The sequence below is a fragment of the Schistocerca piceifrons genome, chromosome 1, assembly GCF_021461385.2.
Source record: "Schistocerca piceifrons isolate TAMUIC-IGC-003096 chromosome 1, iqSchPice1.1, whole genome shotgun sequence".
Lineage (NCBI taxonomy): Eukaryota > Metazoa > Arthropoda > Insecta > Orthoptera > Acrididae > Schistocerca > Schistocerca piceifrons.
The window spans coordinates 1,233,032,496-1,233,049,147 of NC_060138.1; the positions used below are offsets into that span (position 1 = coordinate 1,233,032,496).

Sequence of the window (16,652 nt, forward strand, 5' to 3'; positions counted from 1 at the left end):
GTATTTACCCTGTAAAACAGTCCTCTATGCGGACGATACAACTTTTATCAATTCAGGACAGACTCTTGAATCTGTACGAGAAAAAAATAATATAATATTTGAAAAATCGGTTCATTGGTTTAGTGCAAACTCCCTATTCATAAATGAAACAAAAACTGAGGAAATTTTATTTAATTTGAAGGTATCAAACAAAGAAAATAAGTCCATTAAACTGGTAGGAATGATGATTGACCAGAAACTTTGCTGGGATAAACATATCACATACGTCTGTTCTAAACTTGCATGTGCTATGTTCCTACTTTATAAGCTTAGGAATAACTTCAGCCAAAAGTTGCTGCTGCATTCATATTTTGCTTATATCCATCCCCATCTTTCATATGGTCTTCTGCTCTGGGGAAATTCTCCCAATTCAATATCAATTTTCAGATGGCAAAAAAAAAAGCTCTTCGATGTATAGTGGGTTTATCTCCTAGGGATACATGCAGGGAACATTTCAAAAAACTTAACATCATGACAGTTCCTTGTTTGTACATCTATTATTGCTTATTACACGTAAAAGAAAACATAGCTCAATATCCCCTTAGGTCATCTGTCCACACCCACAATACAAGACGAAACCACACAATTGATCTGCCATACTCTATATTGTCCAAGATACATAATAGTTATAAATATGTAGGCCTCGAACTGTTTAATATGCTCCCTAAAATTGTACAAGTAGTATCTAACATTGGGTCAATGGCTCAAAGGTAAAGCATTTTACTCAGTTGATGAATATAAAGATTGTAATATGGCAGATTTGCTGTTTGAACACAGAGAAAGGCACCTCTGCCTGTAGTAGGACCTAAATTTGGAAAAACAATATCTAACATATAGGCATAATAGACCTATTTCGAGTGCTCTATATTTGTATCAATAGCTTAGGATAATGGCATAGTGTTATCAACATGTATATGATAATGACATAGTGTCATCAACATGAATACTGCCCGCTTAATATAAATCTGTATAATGTTTTCTTTTTTATTGTAAAATTAACAATATATAAAATTCAAAATGTGTGCTGTTGTACTACACTTACATTCATATGATTTATATATACATTGTTATGAGAATATAACCATCTTTATACTGTAATTGAACTTATTGACAAAGCCCATTATATAAGAAAATACTGAACAGCTAGTAAAGTATTATTATTATTATTATTATTATTATCATTGTTATTGTTACCATTAACATTTTGTTCCTATTACATTTATGAACTTCTCCCTTACTTCTTTATTTCTGGTTATCAAACATTTTTTGATTGCTTGCTGCAATAGCTCTGTTTTCAGATTTCTGATGTCCACAAATAAATTATTTTGTCATTATAAATGTTTCCAGAACCACCTGATCCTCCACTTGATGTGGAAGTGACAGAGGTTAACAGCAGATCTATTCGCTTGTCATGGCAACCTCCATTTGATGGCCATAGTGCCTTGACAAGTTATTTAATACAATACAAGAGAGGAACTAGTCTTATCAGTGACTGGCAACACTCTGGAACTGTCAACATTTCTGTCCCAGCCTCAGGAACTGATTTTACAAGTAAGAAGTGAGTATTGATGGCATTCATACATCACTGAAGCTCATGAAGAATAATTCACAGCTACTGGTAAAGTTCATCTGTTGGAATTCGTATTCTTTGTATGTACGTAGTGTTTGTAATTATGATAATTACACTACAGCCCACTGTTTCTTCCGTGTGATATTTAAGTATTCTCTTCACTATCAGTAAATCGTAGCCTTACAATAAATTCAATAATTCTACTTCAGTTATAACATACGTAAAGGAAAGGCAACTAGCAACTTCTCACATATAGCTCACTGATGCATGGCACACAAAAACATGCAACAGAAAAAAGTATTTACTCTAGCTTTCAAGCTCTTATTTTTTCTCTAGTGGAATTACACACATTTACATACACAACCACGAAGATGCCCAAACATTCACACTAATGGCCACGACGGCCTCGGACTACAGAATACAACTCAGTAGTAACATAGTGTTGTTCTTTTGGGGACTGAGTAAGTAGGACCAGATTAATCAAACAACTATTAAAATATCAGCGGATAAGAAACTCAACAATCACCTGAATCAAAACAACAAGAAGGATTTATAAAGGCATAAAAGAAAGAAATGTCGTAATAAAGGAGATATTAAAATATGGACGATTCCAAGGCAAGGAAACCAGAGAATAATTGAAGCATCAGAATCTAAAGAGAAAAAAAAGATCAGTTGAGATTGGAATTTGATCCCATTTGGTCAATAAAAAAATTAAGAAAATCAGAAACAAAAGATTGATGATAGCAGAAGGACAGAGAAAAAGAACTTGGAAAGAAAATAGGCACTGACTATAAATCTGATTTGAGTGTTATGATCACTCTGAATAACAACAATCTAAAACATATTTTTAACTTAGGAAAATAGCCTATTAAATTTAGAACACCATTACAATATGTATTAAACAGGGTAATAACATTACAAGGAAAATTCCCTGTGTGAAGTCAGTTAATCAAAGGCCTCTTGGCGAACAGCAAAATTCATTTACAGTGCAAGTCAGATAATATAAACTTCTCAACTTGAGCACAGACAGAAAGCACATACAACTGCAAACACATAGCAAGCTGTGTTAGGAAATGCTTGTGAGCCATACACAGCAACAAGCAAGCCAGGCCCACGCGGCAAGAAGCCAGCGACACGGAACGCCGTTTTCCTGCCAACTCAGTAAGTTCTGTTAACAAACACAGAATATTAAATTTATCACTGAATCACACTGTAAGTGAAAGTTCTTGTTTAACCATGATTGCACTTATAGAACCTTCCCAATAAGGTTATACACCATAGAAAATAAGCTTCTTTAAAAATGTATGGTGTAAGAGAGAATGACCCAAAGGGACCTGTAAATTGTTCCAGAAAGGAATATAAAAAACATCTCACTAAGGTGTTACTGGGGAAAGAAATACAGTAGAAGAAGACTGGGTAGCTTTGAGAGATGAAATAGTGAAGGCAGCAGAGGATCAAGTAGGAAAAAAGATGAGGGCTAGTAGAAATCCTTGGGTAACAGAAGAGAAATTGAATTTAATTGATGAAAGGGGAAAATATAAAAATGCAGTAAATGAAGCAGGCAAGAAGGAATACGAATGTCCAAAAATAAGGCTGATAGGAACTGCAAAATGGCTAAGCAAGGATGGCTAGAGGACAAATGTAACGATGTAAAGGCATATATCACTAGGGGTAAGATAGATACTGCCTACAGGAAAATTAAAGAAGTATGAATATAAAGAGCTCAGATGGAAAACCAGTCCTAAGCAAAGAAGGGAAAGCAGAAAGGTGGAAAGAGTATATAGAGGATCTCTACAAGGGCGATTTACTTGAGGGCAATATTATGGAAATGGAAGAGGATGTAGATGAAGATGAAATGGGAGAAATGATACTGCACGAAGAATTTGGTGGAGCACTGAAATAGGCCCCGGGAATAGACAACATTCCATTAGAACTACTGATGCCACTGGGAGAGCCAGCCATGATAAAACTGTACCATCTGGTGAGCAAGATGTATGAGACAGGTGAAATACCTCCAGACTTCAAGAACAATATAGTAATTTTCTGTAGATGCTATTCATGGCTTTAATCATTTAAGGTAAGACTTACACTGAACTTGTGTCCATCATTTTGAAAAATGTTTTAAATTTTCAGATCAGATTCCATAAAAACAGCAGTAATAAGTGATTTGCATCCTGCCACCACATACCACATAAGAATGCTTGCAATGAATACTATTGAGGCCAGCATCTTCACTGAACCCCTGATTGTTAAGACACAAGAAGAAGGTAAATCTTTCAGTTCTTAATTGTGTCTTCTTTTGTATTTCCTAAAAGATTGCATATTAAGTGAACAATAAATATTTGTGCTCAAATTTGTTCTTAGTTCTAAAACAATAAGTACTTGTGTAACTTCAGCTCCAGTTGGGCCTCCACAGGATGTGAGAGCAGAAACCATTGGTCCAGATGAACTGCTTATAACATGGAAGGTATGTATAATTTTAATTTTTCTGTTACTGTTTTCAGACAATCCTGTAGCCCAAACCCTACATCATAATAAAAATAACATTTCAGCATGTGACGTAGCTATACACACTGAAATAAGCTCATTGGGCAGAAATTGCCATTTTTAGTGTAGCTGGGCACACCATCCCCATAAGCCTCAATACCAAGCTGCTCTCCACTGTAATGCAGACTGCACAAGATTTTTGATGCGGTTTCCAAGCACCTCTGTCACAAAACACACATATGTTGACCAGACAGCATCTGTGTCAAGCTTAATATTTGTCTCATAATTTCAAGACTTCTAAGTAACTTTCTGTATGCTCTGTGTGTGAGTGGAGATGTCTGATGGAGATTTGTGACTACCCGTGGGTGTTCCTTACACGAAACATTCAGTTTTAGTGCAGCTGAAGCAAAATCATTATTGGAAGACAATGTTGGTGATACAATAGGCCTCATTAAGATAATGAGTATTCTTTATTGTTCACTAACTTATACTGTCTTTCTGATTCATGGTAACTGTTAACCATTGTTATGTATTTTTAAAAAAAATTCTTCAACTTGCTCCAGTCTTGCATGCAATGTGTACAAAAGGATATCTGAAATCTACAATGAAAAAAAGCTTGTGGGTACAGGGGGGATGTTATGGGAACCCTTGTTTTTCAGTAATGAAGTTTTACTTCCAAAGGCTAAATACAGCCCATGAATTGTTGTAGAAACATATGGTAAGGACAAGTGTAATTTATTCATATCTTATTGTGACATTCACTTCTATATGTTACCCCACTGTACACATGAAATTCTCTGACCATAATGAGCCATGCCTGTATGTTTATAATAGCACAAAAACTGTACAAAGTACCAGTTACAAACAACTGAAAGGCAAAGAAAAATCACTCAGTCAATGACTTTCTTCTGAGAATTATTACATTGATTGACTTTTCCATCAATTCTTGGTAGAATATTTCATTCATTATGAATAAAAGCGCACACAGCACCAGTGTAATATTCTACAATAATGTTGTAGAATATTACACCAGTGTTGTGTGTGTTTTCATTCATAAGAGAATGATTAGTTCAAGAATGTGTTTCCAGTACTTTTGGTAAACTGTCTGCTCCTTTCATGTTCTTACAAGTATTTTTATCACTTTGGTTATTTCTTTTAATTAAAACCTTAAGGCATTCTTTGTAATAAAATATTCTTCTTAGAAGCCAAATAAGTGCCTTGATATTTTTAACAGCCACCACTACCAGATACATGGAATGGTGAAATTGTGGGATACACAGTTCACTGGAGTCTTCATGGAGCTTCGTTTTCTGATAGCAACAACACAAATACAAGTTCGGTTAGTACATTTTTTAGTTAAAAAGCAAGAAAACCCCAAATATTCAAGTCAGTGTTTCATACTTATTAACCATTTCATTTGCAGGTTAGAGGGCTCCAAAATACAGAGATAAGACTGAAACAACTGAAGAAATTTACAAAATATGACATTTATGTTCAAGCCTTCAACAGTGTGGGACATGGACCAAAATCATCTCCTTTCACTGTCACAACGCAAGAAGGAGGTTACAACATTGTACTTTTCATTTATAAAATCACATACTGTAGAAAGTTTTAGGTTAATATGACATGGAACACCATTTTTACATAAGAACTTTCACTCCTTCTCATCCTGTATGATAAGTCTGCCCTGACCCGCAGTTCTGGGTGACTTTTCTGAAATCTACCCCTTTTCCTAGATGTCTGCAGTCCTTTTCCTTCACTCTTCTTCCGTCCCCTTCAGTCCTTCTGTCTGAATTTAGCCATGTGATATACCACTTGCAAAAAGCACTCAATACAACTTTAGTTGCTTCATACTTCAATATAATCTCCTTTTTCATTATCATCAACCTAAGAATTCATTGCATAGACATGAGAATTATATTCCATCAGTGCTTCCTTAATCCTCATACGATGTTGCAACTATTCATATGCTGGATTGTTTATTATGTGTTAATCACATTCTGATTTGTAGACTGATTTCATTGAGAACTGATGACATTTCTGCAAATTTGTGAATTAGAACTTGAACAATAGTAAAACAATTTTATTTTTTAATATTAGTTTCCAGATGTTCTACAATTACACAAACTATATCTTGTCATAATTATTTGGCCCAATACAGTTTCAGTATGATTATAAAAGGAAACACATAACTGTTTTGTGGATTAAATACCTCAAACATTTGTTACAACTATACTTTTTAATGTCTTTGCTGTCATTCTTGTTTTTTTTATTTTTATTTTTGCAAAAACCAAATATGACATGCAGTTTTTAGTGATATTAGATGCAATGTGCAAAGTCAGATTTGGTTTGTATGTGTATTAGCTCTTACAAATAAATTTTTATAGTTAATGAGTGAAACGTAGACAACATAATGTTGCAGTTTAGCGTAACTGAATATCATTTGGACAGTTTAAGAATTATTTGTGCATGCATGCATTATTCTCAAAGAGACAGAATTCCACAGAGAGGCAACATCGTGATCTCAAAGTAAAGCAAATTGAACAACCATCTGCCATGGTTTTGGAAGTCAAAACAAAGGCACATGATACATGATAGTGCATACGGATATTACGAAACATAGGGTAAAATAATAAATTTTCATAAAGTTAAACACATGAAAGTTCTTTCCTTGTTGTTGTATAACACAAATGTAAGAAACTACAAACACATAATAATTTTAAACTGTACCCACTTGAAATAAGATATATTCACAGTCTTATTGCTTTTTGGCATGCAGTTACGTGCTGTGCAAATGTTAGGTATGATTTCAAAAAAGAAAAATAAGAAAATAATTGTCAATTGCTTATCTTAAAAGTTTGCACCCATACTATTTCGCTTTGAAAACAACTGCAGAATGATGAGTGACTATACTGAGGAAGCCACAAAAGCTTTTGGCTGGCTTTCAACTGAAACAACAAATCCATCACATGACGCCCCTCACGCCCTAATTCATTGTAATTTGTTGTTTCCATTTTATAACTTGTGTGTTATGACAGAATGGCATTTCAGAGCAACAGCACATTGAAGAATTATAACAAACATGTCACTTTAGATATGTTCTGTAATAATTAAATGTTAATTAATAACATATCAGCTTCAGGAGACTCTAAGATGAATGCTAATATTCCAAATTGTATGAGGCCACTGCGGTTTTGTTACTGAGACAATATATATTGTATATGTGTTTGTAACATGCTCTAGGACTATCTTACACACGTAACAGAAGTATGTTCTGCAGTATTTGATGTTATTTACATAGAAGAGCATACTCTCTTATGAGTTAGTTTCCTCAATTATGCGACTTAAGTCTGACTAAAAAACAAAAGATGAAATTGCTATGAGTGAAACAACCAGCAATGACACTTATATTCTTTCTTCTCTCAAATATATGACCTTTTTTCTGAATATGTCAAGATTTCTGATGGTGTGCATAGGCAAGAACCTAAGAGCACAGCAATCATTTTTATAGTCTTGTTTGTCACAAATAGTTAGCTGTAATCAAATCCTTTAACAATGCTTTCACAAATTTGGTGGTCAAGATCACACCACACAGCAAGTGATGGATGTCACATGACCAATTTCATCTGAACACCAGTTGCATGCTGTGGTGCTCCCTCATTTTAGTTGCTTGTTGTACACAGTGACTTCTGAAAATATGGTGCATTGTGGTATGTCATGGCACTGTGGGGAATGCTAAATAGCATGGCACAGCCTCTCTGTGTAGACTCTATCCCTTTGATTATGCTATTACCGTGTTTTTAAATGTTTTGAAAGCTGTATGGTAAAAATGTCAGACTTTCTTCCCATTCTAGGAACAATAAAAACTAGTATAATATGCCTCATTCTACAGTTCCAGAGGCTGCACCTCAGAATGTAACATGCTCTCCATTGTCTTCAAAGAGTGTGAAAGTTAAGTGGTTACCACCACCTACACAGTACCATGGAGGAGTTATTCAAGGTTATAAAGTCATTTACAGACCAGTTATTACTGACTCAAGTAAGTGTCATATTAATTTTTTTTTTTTTACAATCAAAAACTTCCAGAGTTTCAAGAACTAGTACTAAGCAAGAAATCTTGGAATATACAATATGCATCACTCCTATAGCGACCACAAAGATAAGATTAGACAAATTACTGACACATGAGAGAGTTTCATGGAGATACTAAAGAAACTGAACTAGCAAATGCTTCAAGATAAATGTGAAGTATCCTGAGAAGGTCTACTTACAAAGTTATAAGAACTAGCTTTAAATGATGAACCTAAGAATAGACCATAACCTACTATGCATCACCTCAAAAGGGATCACCAGGACAAGATTATACTAATTATAGCATGCACAGAGGTGCAATCATTCTCCCCAAACCTCACATGTGAATAAAGTGGGAAGGAGCCATAAGAACTGCTACAGTGGGAAGTGCCTTCTCTCATGCATTTCACAATGGTTTTCTGAGTGCTGATGTAGATGTAGGTTATAGTACACACAGAAGTGTTTTAAATATTTTTAGTCCTGTTCCTGCTTTCCATACACTTAATTGTTTGCAGAATATGCTTGTAGGTGTCAATACATATTTGAATAGCACATCTCTTGGGAGTAACTTATTACACACCAAAAACAAAACATTTTAAAATGACAGAATTACATGACTGGTGTGAACATACAGTTAATATTTTTAAAGCTTTAGAGTTCTTTCTATTCTTTACTGTCTTATATTTCAATCAAGTGTCACATTGTCCATAGAAGCTTTGAAGGATTTCCCAAAAAGCATTAACTGTGTAAGTCACACAACCATATTTATAATAAATTATTAATTCTGTAATCAATTGTTTGTTCCAGTTGTTATTATCTCATAAGTAAGGAGTTAGGGAATGGGAGGGAAGTTCTATGGAAGGGTGGCTAACAGCTCGGAGGGAGAGACATCAGGTGAATGTGTGGAATCCTGCCCACTTGCGTCTTACAGGGTGCCTAGGATGCTGCTTTCACAGATAGCTAAACAACACACAAGCAAATCCTATTAATTGAGTTTATTACAGTAGCTGAATTGACAATGCTTAACTTTGGGTCACAAGCAAATGGTGACATGTAGAATAATCAATGTCTTTATGCTATATACAATGTCCATGCAAGTTAATTACGCAAGTTCATATATCACTGCTATCGTTAATATTATTGTGGCTTTTCTAGTGCTCTCTTCTAGTCCAAGTCTACTAGTGCGTCTCTTCTAGTCCTCTCTTCTAGTGCAGGCAAGGCTAGGCAGTGCATCGGTTTTATTCTCTTTGTATAGATGCAGCTCCTGTCATGGTGATGTCCTAGTCTGCGTGCTATAGGCTGATGTCGTCTCACAGCCCTCTTTCCTGTATTATTCTTGTTCTCCATGCTCGCACGTGTTGTTTGCCAGAGCAGTCCTCCCCCCCCCCCCCCCCCCCAAAGCGAAGCAGTGCGACAATGGTGGAGGAGGCAGGAGTGTGGGTGCAGTGCTGAAACAGAAGCTGTTGCTGCAGGGGATGTCAAGTTTCCAGTCATACCCTGCCATCTGGCCTTCGCTCTTGCAGAAACATCCCCCGGAAAATGACCAGAAGGGTACATGTCCACCTCCTGAGGCCATTAACCAAATGAAGAAGGTGACGTCTGCTGTGGTGTGGGTGGGTCCAGCTCCATCGGTAGGATGAGAAGAGGCAAAGGCCCCACCTCTATGGGGTCATCCCGCAGTGTCTTGATGACACCCTCTGACAGCTGCTGTGGCTGTGCTGTCCTCAGGATCTGTGAATCTGGGGCAAGAGACACTGAAGATTGTCGTGCACATGACAGAGGCGAAGTTGATTTTGATGTTGGTGCTGCAAGTCATCTGGACCTGAAATAAGATACATGCAAGTGCCAAGTCGACGGGCAATCTCACAACGCACCCACCACTAAAAACCATGTAAAAGACAATATCATGCAGCACAAAGTAGGCACCGGATGCTCAAGAGGGTGGAGCAGGTGAGGCAGTGTCTGGTGGTGGTGGCCGTGAAGCAACTCCGCCGGCGACAGTCCATCTCATGGGTGCAAATGATAGGAGGCGAGAAAGAGTTGCAATGCTTGATCCCTGGTGTGTGCAGAGCAAAGTTTGGCCATCTGCGGCTTAAAGGTTCTGACAAAACATTCTGCTTCACCATTCATTTGACATGAAATGAGGGTGTTGTCTGACACTATTACTTCAGGTAAACCTATGAGGCAAAAAATAGAGGACAACAGCTGAATTGTGCTATGTGACATTGTTGAGTTCATACTTGCTGTATGAGTCAACCACAATCAACCAACATGGTAATTGCGACTTGGGCCAAGCAGAGAATTTCTGTGGCGGATCAGACTCATTTTCCACATATTCGTGACACTGTGACATCATCTGTTCTACTTGGGTGTCCATATACTGCCAGGTACAGTGTCGATGTGCTAACTTTTTCGTATGAACAATCCCCCAGTGTCCTTGGTGAAGTAACTGCAACACTTCTTTTTGCAAAGCTTTCTACATCTACACCTACATATATACTTTGCTAGCCACCAAGCAGTGTGGGGTGGAGGGCACTATTCGTGCCAAAGTCATATTCTCCCCCCCCCCCCCCCCCTCCCCTGTTCCATTCGCGGATTGCACAAGGGAAAAACAACTGTCTGAATGCCTCAGTACGAGCTCTAATTTCCCTTATCTTTGAATGGTGATCATAGCATGATATGAAAGTTGGTAGTAATAGTATATGCTCTACATCCTCGGTGAAGATCGGATTTTGGAATTTAGTGAGGAGCCCCTTCCGTTTAGCATGTTGTCTACCTGCAACTATGTCCCACTTCAAACTTTCTATGAGATTTGTAATGCTCTCACAATGGCTAAATGAACCAGTCACGAACCTTGTTGCTCTTCTTTGGATCTTCTCAATCTCTTGAATCAGACCCAACTGGTAAGAGTCCCATACAGATGAACAATACTCTACGACTGGGTGAACTAAAGTATTGTAAGCAATTTCCTTTGTTGAAGGACTGCATCGCTTCAGGATTCTACCAATAAACTGAAATCTAGAGTTCACCTTACCCATTACTTGTGTAAGCTGATCGTTCCATTTGAGATAATTTCGAATAGTCACACCCAGATACTTGACGGATGTTCCCGCTTCCAAACACTGGGCATTTATTTTGTACTCATATATTAATGGGGATTTTTGCTTTGTTATTTGCAGTAGGTTACACTAACTAATATTGAGAGATAACTGCCAATCATTACACCATGCTTTAGGGATCAACCTATGACTGTCCATTGTCATTTTGAGCAAGAATCTTACCTTTCTATACAGCAAGGCTATGCTGATGTGCAAAGTATTGGTGCACTACAGAGTTGTGTATGCTATGCAAGGAATGAGGCCAAGATGTGCGAATGAATGTGAGCAAAATGTTCAAATCCAAATCAGCTTCTGTGGCCTGTGCAATTTTTCTATAGTTCACTGGAAAAGATTGAAGCGATTCAGAATCCTGAGCATTGATGTGACAAAAAGATGCAGCAGAAGCATCAAAGTCTGTATCAGGACCAATCAGAAAATGGGAAATTGCATCTGCATTACCACATTGAACTGTCATATGATACACAACCCCGTACCGGTATTGAGACAACAACAAAGCCCATCTTTGCAATTTTTGGGCAGTTTGTACCTGAACCAATTCATCAGATGAAACAAGGACTGCAAAGGCTTGTGATCCATTACTAAGTAGAATTTTCTGCCATACAAATAGTGGTGGAACTTGGTGATACCATACAAAATAACCAAAGCCTCTTTCTCAGTTACACTGTGCTTTGGACAACACTTTCAATGCCAAAGCAATGGGCCTTTCTTTATTACCAATTCTGTGCAAAAGCACTGCACCAGTTCTGTAAGAGGAAGTGTCAACTTTCAATATAACTGGTTTGTCAGGATCAGAGTGAACTAAGCATTGATCACTGAGCAATACATCTTTAAGTTTTCGAAAAGCTGCTTGGCACACATCTGTCCAAACAAAGGGGACATTCTTGCAATGCAAGCGATGCATTGGAGCCACTTTTTGCGCAGCATTCGGTATGAACCAAATATAATAGTTCATTTTCCCTAAGACGGACTGCAATTCTGTGACATTGCGAGGAACTGGCAAATCTCATTTGGCTAACAAATGCGACTGAAGAGAATGTACACCTTGACTGTTTATGACATGACCAAGATACTGCAACTCAGGTTTTAAAAAATCGCACTTGTCCAATCTACACTTTAGTCCTGCATCAGGCAGCACACGAAACAAAACATGTAAATTTGCAATATGTTCTTTAGGTGTATGACCTGCTATGACAATATCATCCAAATAGCTTGAAAAGTTTGGTACTTTCACAGTCAGCTGCTCCAAATACCATTGGAAAATGTCAGGTGCAGAAGCACTGCCAAAAGTCAATTGTGAATATTTGAACAAGCCAAAATGAGTATTCATTACACACACTTTTTGAGATTCTTCATCAAGCAGTATTTGAAGATATGCATCCCGCAAATCAAATTTTGAAAAGTAGCGTCTAGAGCGTAATTTGTCCATGAGATCCTCTGGGCATGGCAGTGGTCAAGTATCAATCACAGTTTGTGGGTTGACCGCAGACTTAGAGTCAACACGGAGGCAAATGTGACCTGAAGGTTTGGGGAGGAAAACCAATGGACTTGCCCTTTGACTAGCTTGTATGGGTGCAATAGCTCCACTGTCGTGCAAGTTCATCAGAGACTTTGTCCCTTAATGCAAGGGGAACAGTTCTGGCCCAGAAAAGGTTTGGCTGAGCATTGTCTTTCAGAGTAATATGTGCAATAAAATTGTTAGCCTTGCCTAAACCTTTGGAAAAGAGTTCCAGGAACTCTTTTAGCAAGCTAGCGACACTGGTGTTTGCATGGAATGCAGACACTGACAACAGAGTGTCCTGAAAGTTAAAGCCAAATAAATCAAATGAATCAAGACCAACTGTTCTCACAACTGTGTGATTGTAGCACCATAAAAGTCACCGTTCACGTATGTGAGCGATACATGGCAGGCAATGTACATTGTCCGAGAATGGGAATGTCTTATCCATTATAAGCCGTCACTTATGTGCTACTTTTAGACAGGTATGGTGAGCCTAACAGTTCATATGTGTGACAATTTAGCAATGTGACAAAGGCACCCAGGTCCAACTGAAATTTCCCACAAAGAAGCAAATGAACAAAAAGTTTGTTGGACTGGTGTATCACTGAAGAAACTGCATGCTTGCTAGGTTTGCTAATGCTTGTTGCAGACTTTGAATGTACTGCATTAATGACAGGGGTCTTGTGAGTAGATTTTTGTGAGTGGGCCAAATTCTTATGTTTGTTCCTCTGCAAACATACAGATTGTACATGTCCTTTCCTAACACAAGTGTAACAATGAGCTTGTTGGGAGGGGCAGTCTTGGCGTTTATGCTGTGAATAACTCTGAGGGCAAGACTTAATTCTGATCGCTTGTGTAGCCACCTGTTTAGCGAATTGCTTACGCAGCGTGGAGCATTGTTTACTTGGCGTGGCTCTTGCAAGCTGCCACTGTATCGGACAATTGCAAACAAGGGACTGAACCCAACAAGTGACTGGCTGCTAAAATTTATCGGCTGTCAGGGCACCTGAATAGTACTGATCTAGTTGTTGCACTACCTGCTGAAATGAAGGATCGGACTGTTTCAGAAGCTGTTCCCTGAGTTTGACATCAGGTACATTGTACACGATCACATCACGCAACATAACATCTGAATATAAAGCACTACAAACACATTTAAATATGCATTTCCTTATCATATCCTGTTACCCAATCACGAAAAGTTTGTTCTGACCATTTTTTGTAATTAAAGAACTGATACCTAGCTGTTACCACATTCACTTGTTGGTCATGATAGTTTGTTAGCAACTCTACCACCTGTTTACAAGCAAGTTCACTCGGAGTGGCTTTAGGAAACAGCTTCTGAGTTAATCAGAACACTGCATTTCCTACCGTGGATAATAGATATGGAAGTTCCACAGTACCTGGTATGTTGTGAGCAAGTATGTGTGCTTCAAATTGTTGCAACCACTCAAGCCATTCCTCTTCTTATTCACAAAACTGTCAAAAAGGTGTTATAGCTGCAGGTGTTGCTGTGAGAGGTGCTTGTTACGTCAGATGCGCAGCATTGGCCAGTAGCTGCTGTACCAACATAGATAATTGCTGCATCTGGAACAGAAAAATCTGTGTTTGCTATGTTGTATCTAACACTTGCAGCTGTGGCTCCTGAGCAGAGGGCGGGATAGGTAGGGAGGGAATGTTGGAACAGACAAATGCAAGAAACAGACAAGGCAAGCCAGAAAAAGAAGTATAAAAGTGAAGAAAATTTCTGCAACGCCCACCTGAAAACACTGTTTATCAAAATAGCCTGTTGAAGCAAGTAACACCCCTGCAAAGTAAAGGCAAGACAGAATTAAAGCAACAGAAAAAAAAAAAAAAAATATCCATCGCTACCAGGCACTAGGTTCTTGTGATAACACGTTGCCAATGTGGAATCCTGCTCACTCATGTCTTACAGGGTGCCTAAGATGCTGCTTTCTCAGATAGCTAAACAACACAGAAGCAAATCATATTAATGGAGTTTATTACAGTAATTGCATTCACAATACTTAACTCTGGGTCACAAGCAAATGGCGTGCAAATAATCAGTGTCCTTCACTATATACAATGTCCATGCAAGTTAATCACACAAGTTCATATGTCACTGCTATCGTTAATATCACTGTAGCTCTTCTAGTGCTCTCTTCTAGTCCGGGTCTACGAGTGCGACTCTTCTAGTCCTCTCTTCTAGTGCGGCCGAGGCTAGGCAGCACACACTTTTATTCTCTTCTTCGTTATAAAAAGGGAGAAAGGGATAATGTAGATAATTTTAAACCTATTTATATGCCATCACTGTTTGCAAAAGTTATCAAATAGGTTGTGTATGTAAGGTTAATTGATCATTTTATATCACACGATTTGCTATCAAATGTACAGTTCGGCTTTAGAAGTCGTTTGACAACTGAAAATGTTATATTCTCTTTTCTCTGTGAGGTACTGGATGGGCTAAACAAAAAGTTTCGAACGCTTGGCGTATTTTTTGATTTAACAAAGGCATTTGACTGTGTTGATCTCACAATATTGCTCCAGAAGTTGGACCATTACGGGATAAGAGGAGTAGCTCACAATTGGTTCACGTCTCACTTTAGCATCAGGCAGCAAAAGGTCATTATTCACAATGTTGATAACGGCTGTGTTCCTTATTTATATAAATGATATACTCATGCACAGCGTGGCTGTTTGTTATGGGATTTTAATCTTCCTGATCTAGGCTGAAGTAGCTGGGAAGAAATCTGGACACAGGTTTTTCCGTTTACAGTAGACAGACACACTGGTATGGACAAGAAAATTTAGTGACTGGTTGTGAATTATTAACAGAAGAGAAAGCTTTTGTGATCACGCCACATAAGAATTCAACTTAGGCTGAAGCATGTTTATGCTGTGTCATTGTTGTTGCGAATTAGCTGGCTAGGCAACTTAGTGTGGATGTGGCAGAATTCTACGACTTGCCTGTGTTTATAGCACTGCACATGAAACATGTCCCCCATGGACATTGATTGAGATCTAGGATGCTTTGAAAAACAGTCTGGAGAACCTTGTTATTGTGATGTTGGCTGCTATATGAGTTTTCAGTTCAAAATGGAAAGAGAGAACATCAGTCTTCAGTATTAATAGAGGGCAGGGCAAAATTTTTTTGGAAGAGACATTGTTGGTGGGTGATTATTTAAAAAAAAAAAAAAAAAAAAAACACTGCTGATGAATGTCATTGATATCACTAACCTGGAAATAAGGCTGCTTGTGTTTGCAGTAGGACTCCCACTGTGAGCTATGCTGGCATGATGAGTTGCTGTAGCACGAGTCGGTATTGTACAGCCTCCCCGGCTTGTCATTCCAATAAGGCCAGCAGCTGAGTGTGCTGCTGAGCATGCTTCTCAACATGCTTTTGTTCGTGTGATGCATTTGAAGTTGCAGTCACAGTTTCAAGAATTCTTGATCCATATTAACTAAAACCCGGTCTGCCATTCCAACACATGTACTGAATTTGTGTACTTATCGACAGTGTAATATCTGTTGAATTTATTATGAGTAAGAGTGTAGTTTGTTGGGTGTATAGTTAACAAAAGTGATTTATTTCACTACTCTTTACACAACACCAAAATACACTGATAGGACATAAAACTAGTCTGTGCTTGACACCATAAAAGTGATAGATAACCAGCCTAAAGATCCATCAAAGAAGTCTGTCGCTGCATCAGTGACCAAATAGTTGCAAAGTATAAGTCTGAAAAAATAACCACAAGAATGTTCTCACTCACAGCCAGGTAGAATAGAGCACAGTGTTAGTGAGAGCCATAAGCAAAAGCACTGCATGGACCAAAGAATTTGTGCTCCTCTAGATATCAAGTTATGT

At 38.0% G+C, this 16,652-nt stretch overlaps 1 protein-coding gene across 1 annotated transcript in view; it reads left to right on the plus strand.

Annotated features, from left to right (window-relative positions):
* LOC124780123 (Down syndrome cell adhesion molecule-like protein Dscam2) overlaps positions 1–16,652 on the plus strand; it is a 372,570-nt gene that overhangs the window by 218,018 nt on the left and 137,900 nt on the right. Inside the window, exons 13-18 of the mRNA XM_047253757.1 lie at positions 1,387–1,597; positions 3,743–3,876; positions 4,006–4,076; positions 5,331–5,435; positions 5,520–5,658; positions 7,989–8,135. Coding sequence (XP_047109713.1) covers positions 1,387–1,597; positions 3,743–3,876; positions 4,006–4,076; positions 5,331–5,435; positions 5,520–5,658; positions 7,989–8,135 — 807 coding nt within the window. The remainder of the gene's footprint in view (positions 1–1,386; positions 1,598–3,742; positions 3,877–4,005; positions 4,077–5,330; positions 5,436–5,519; positions 5,659–7,988; positions 8,136–16,652) is intronic.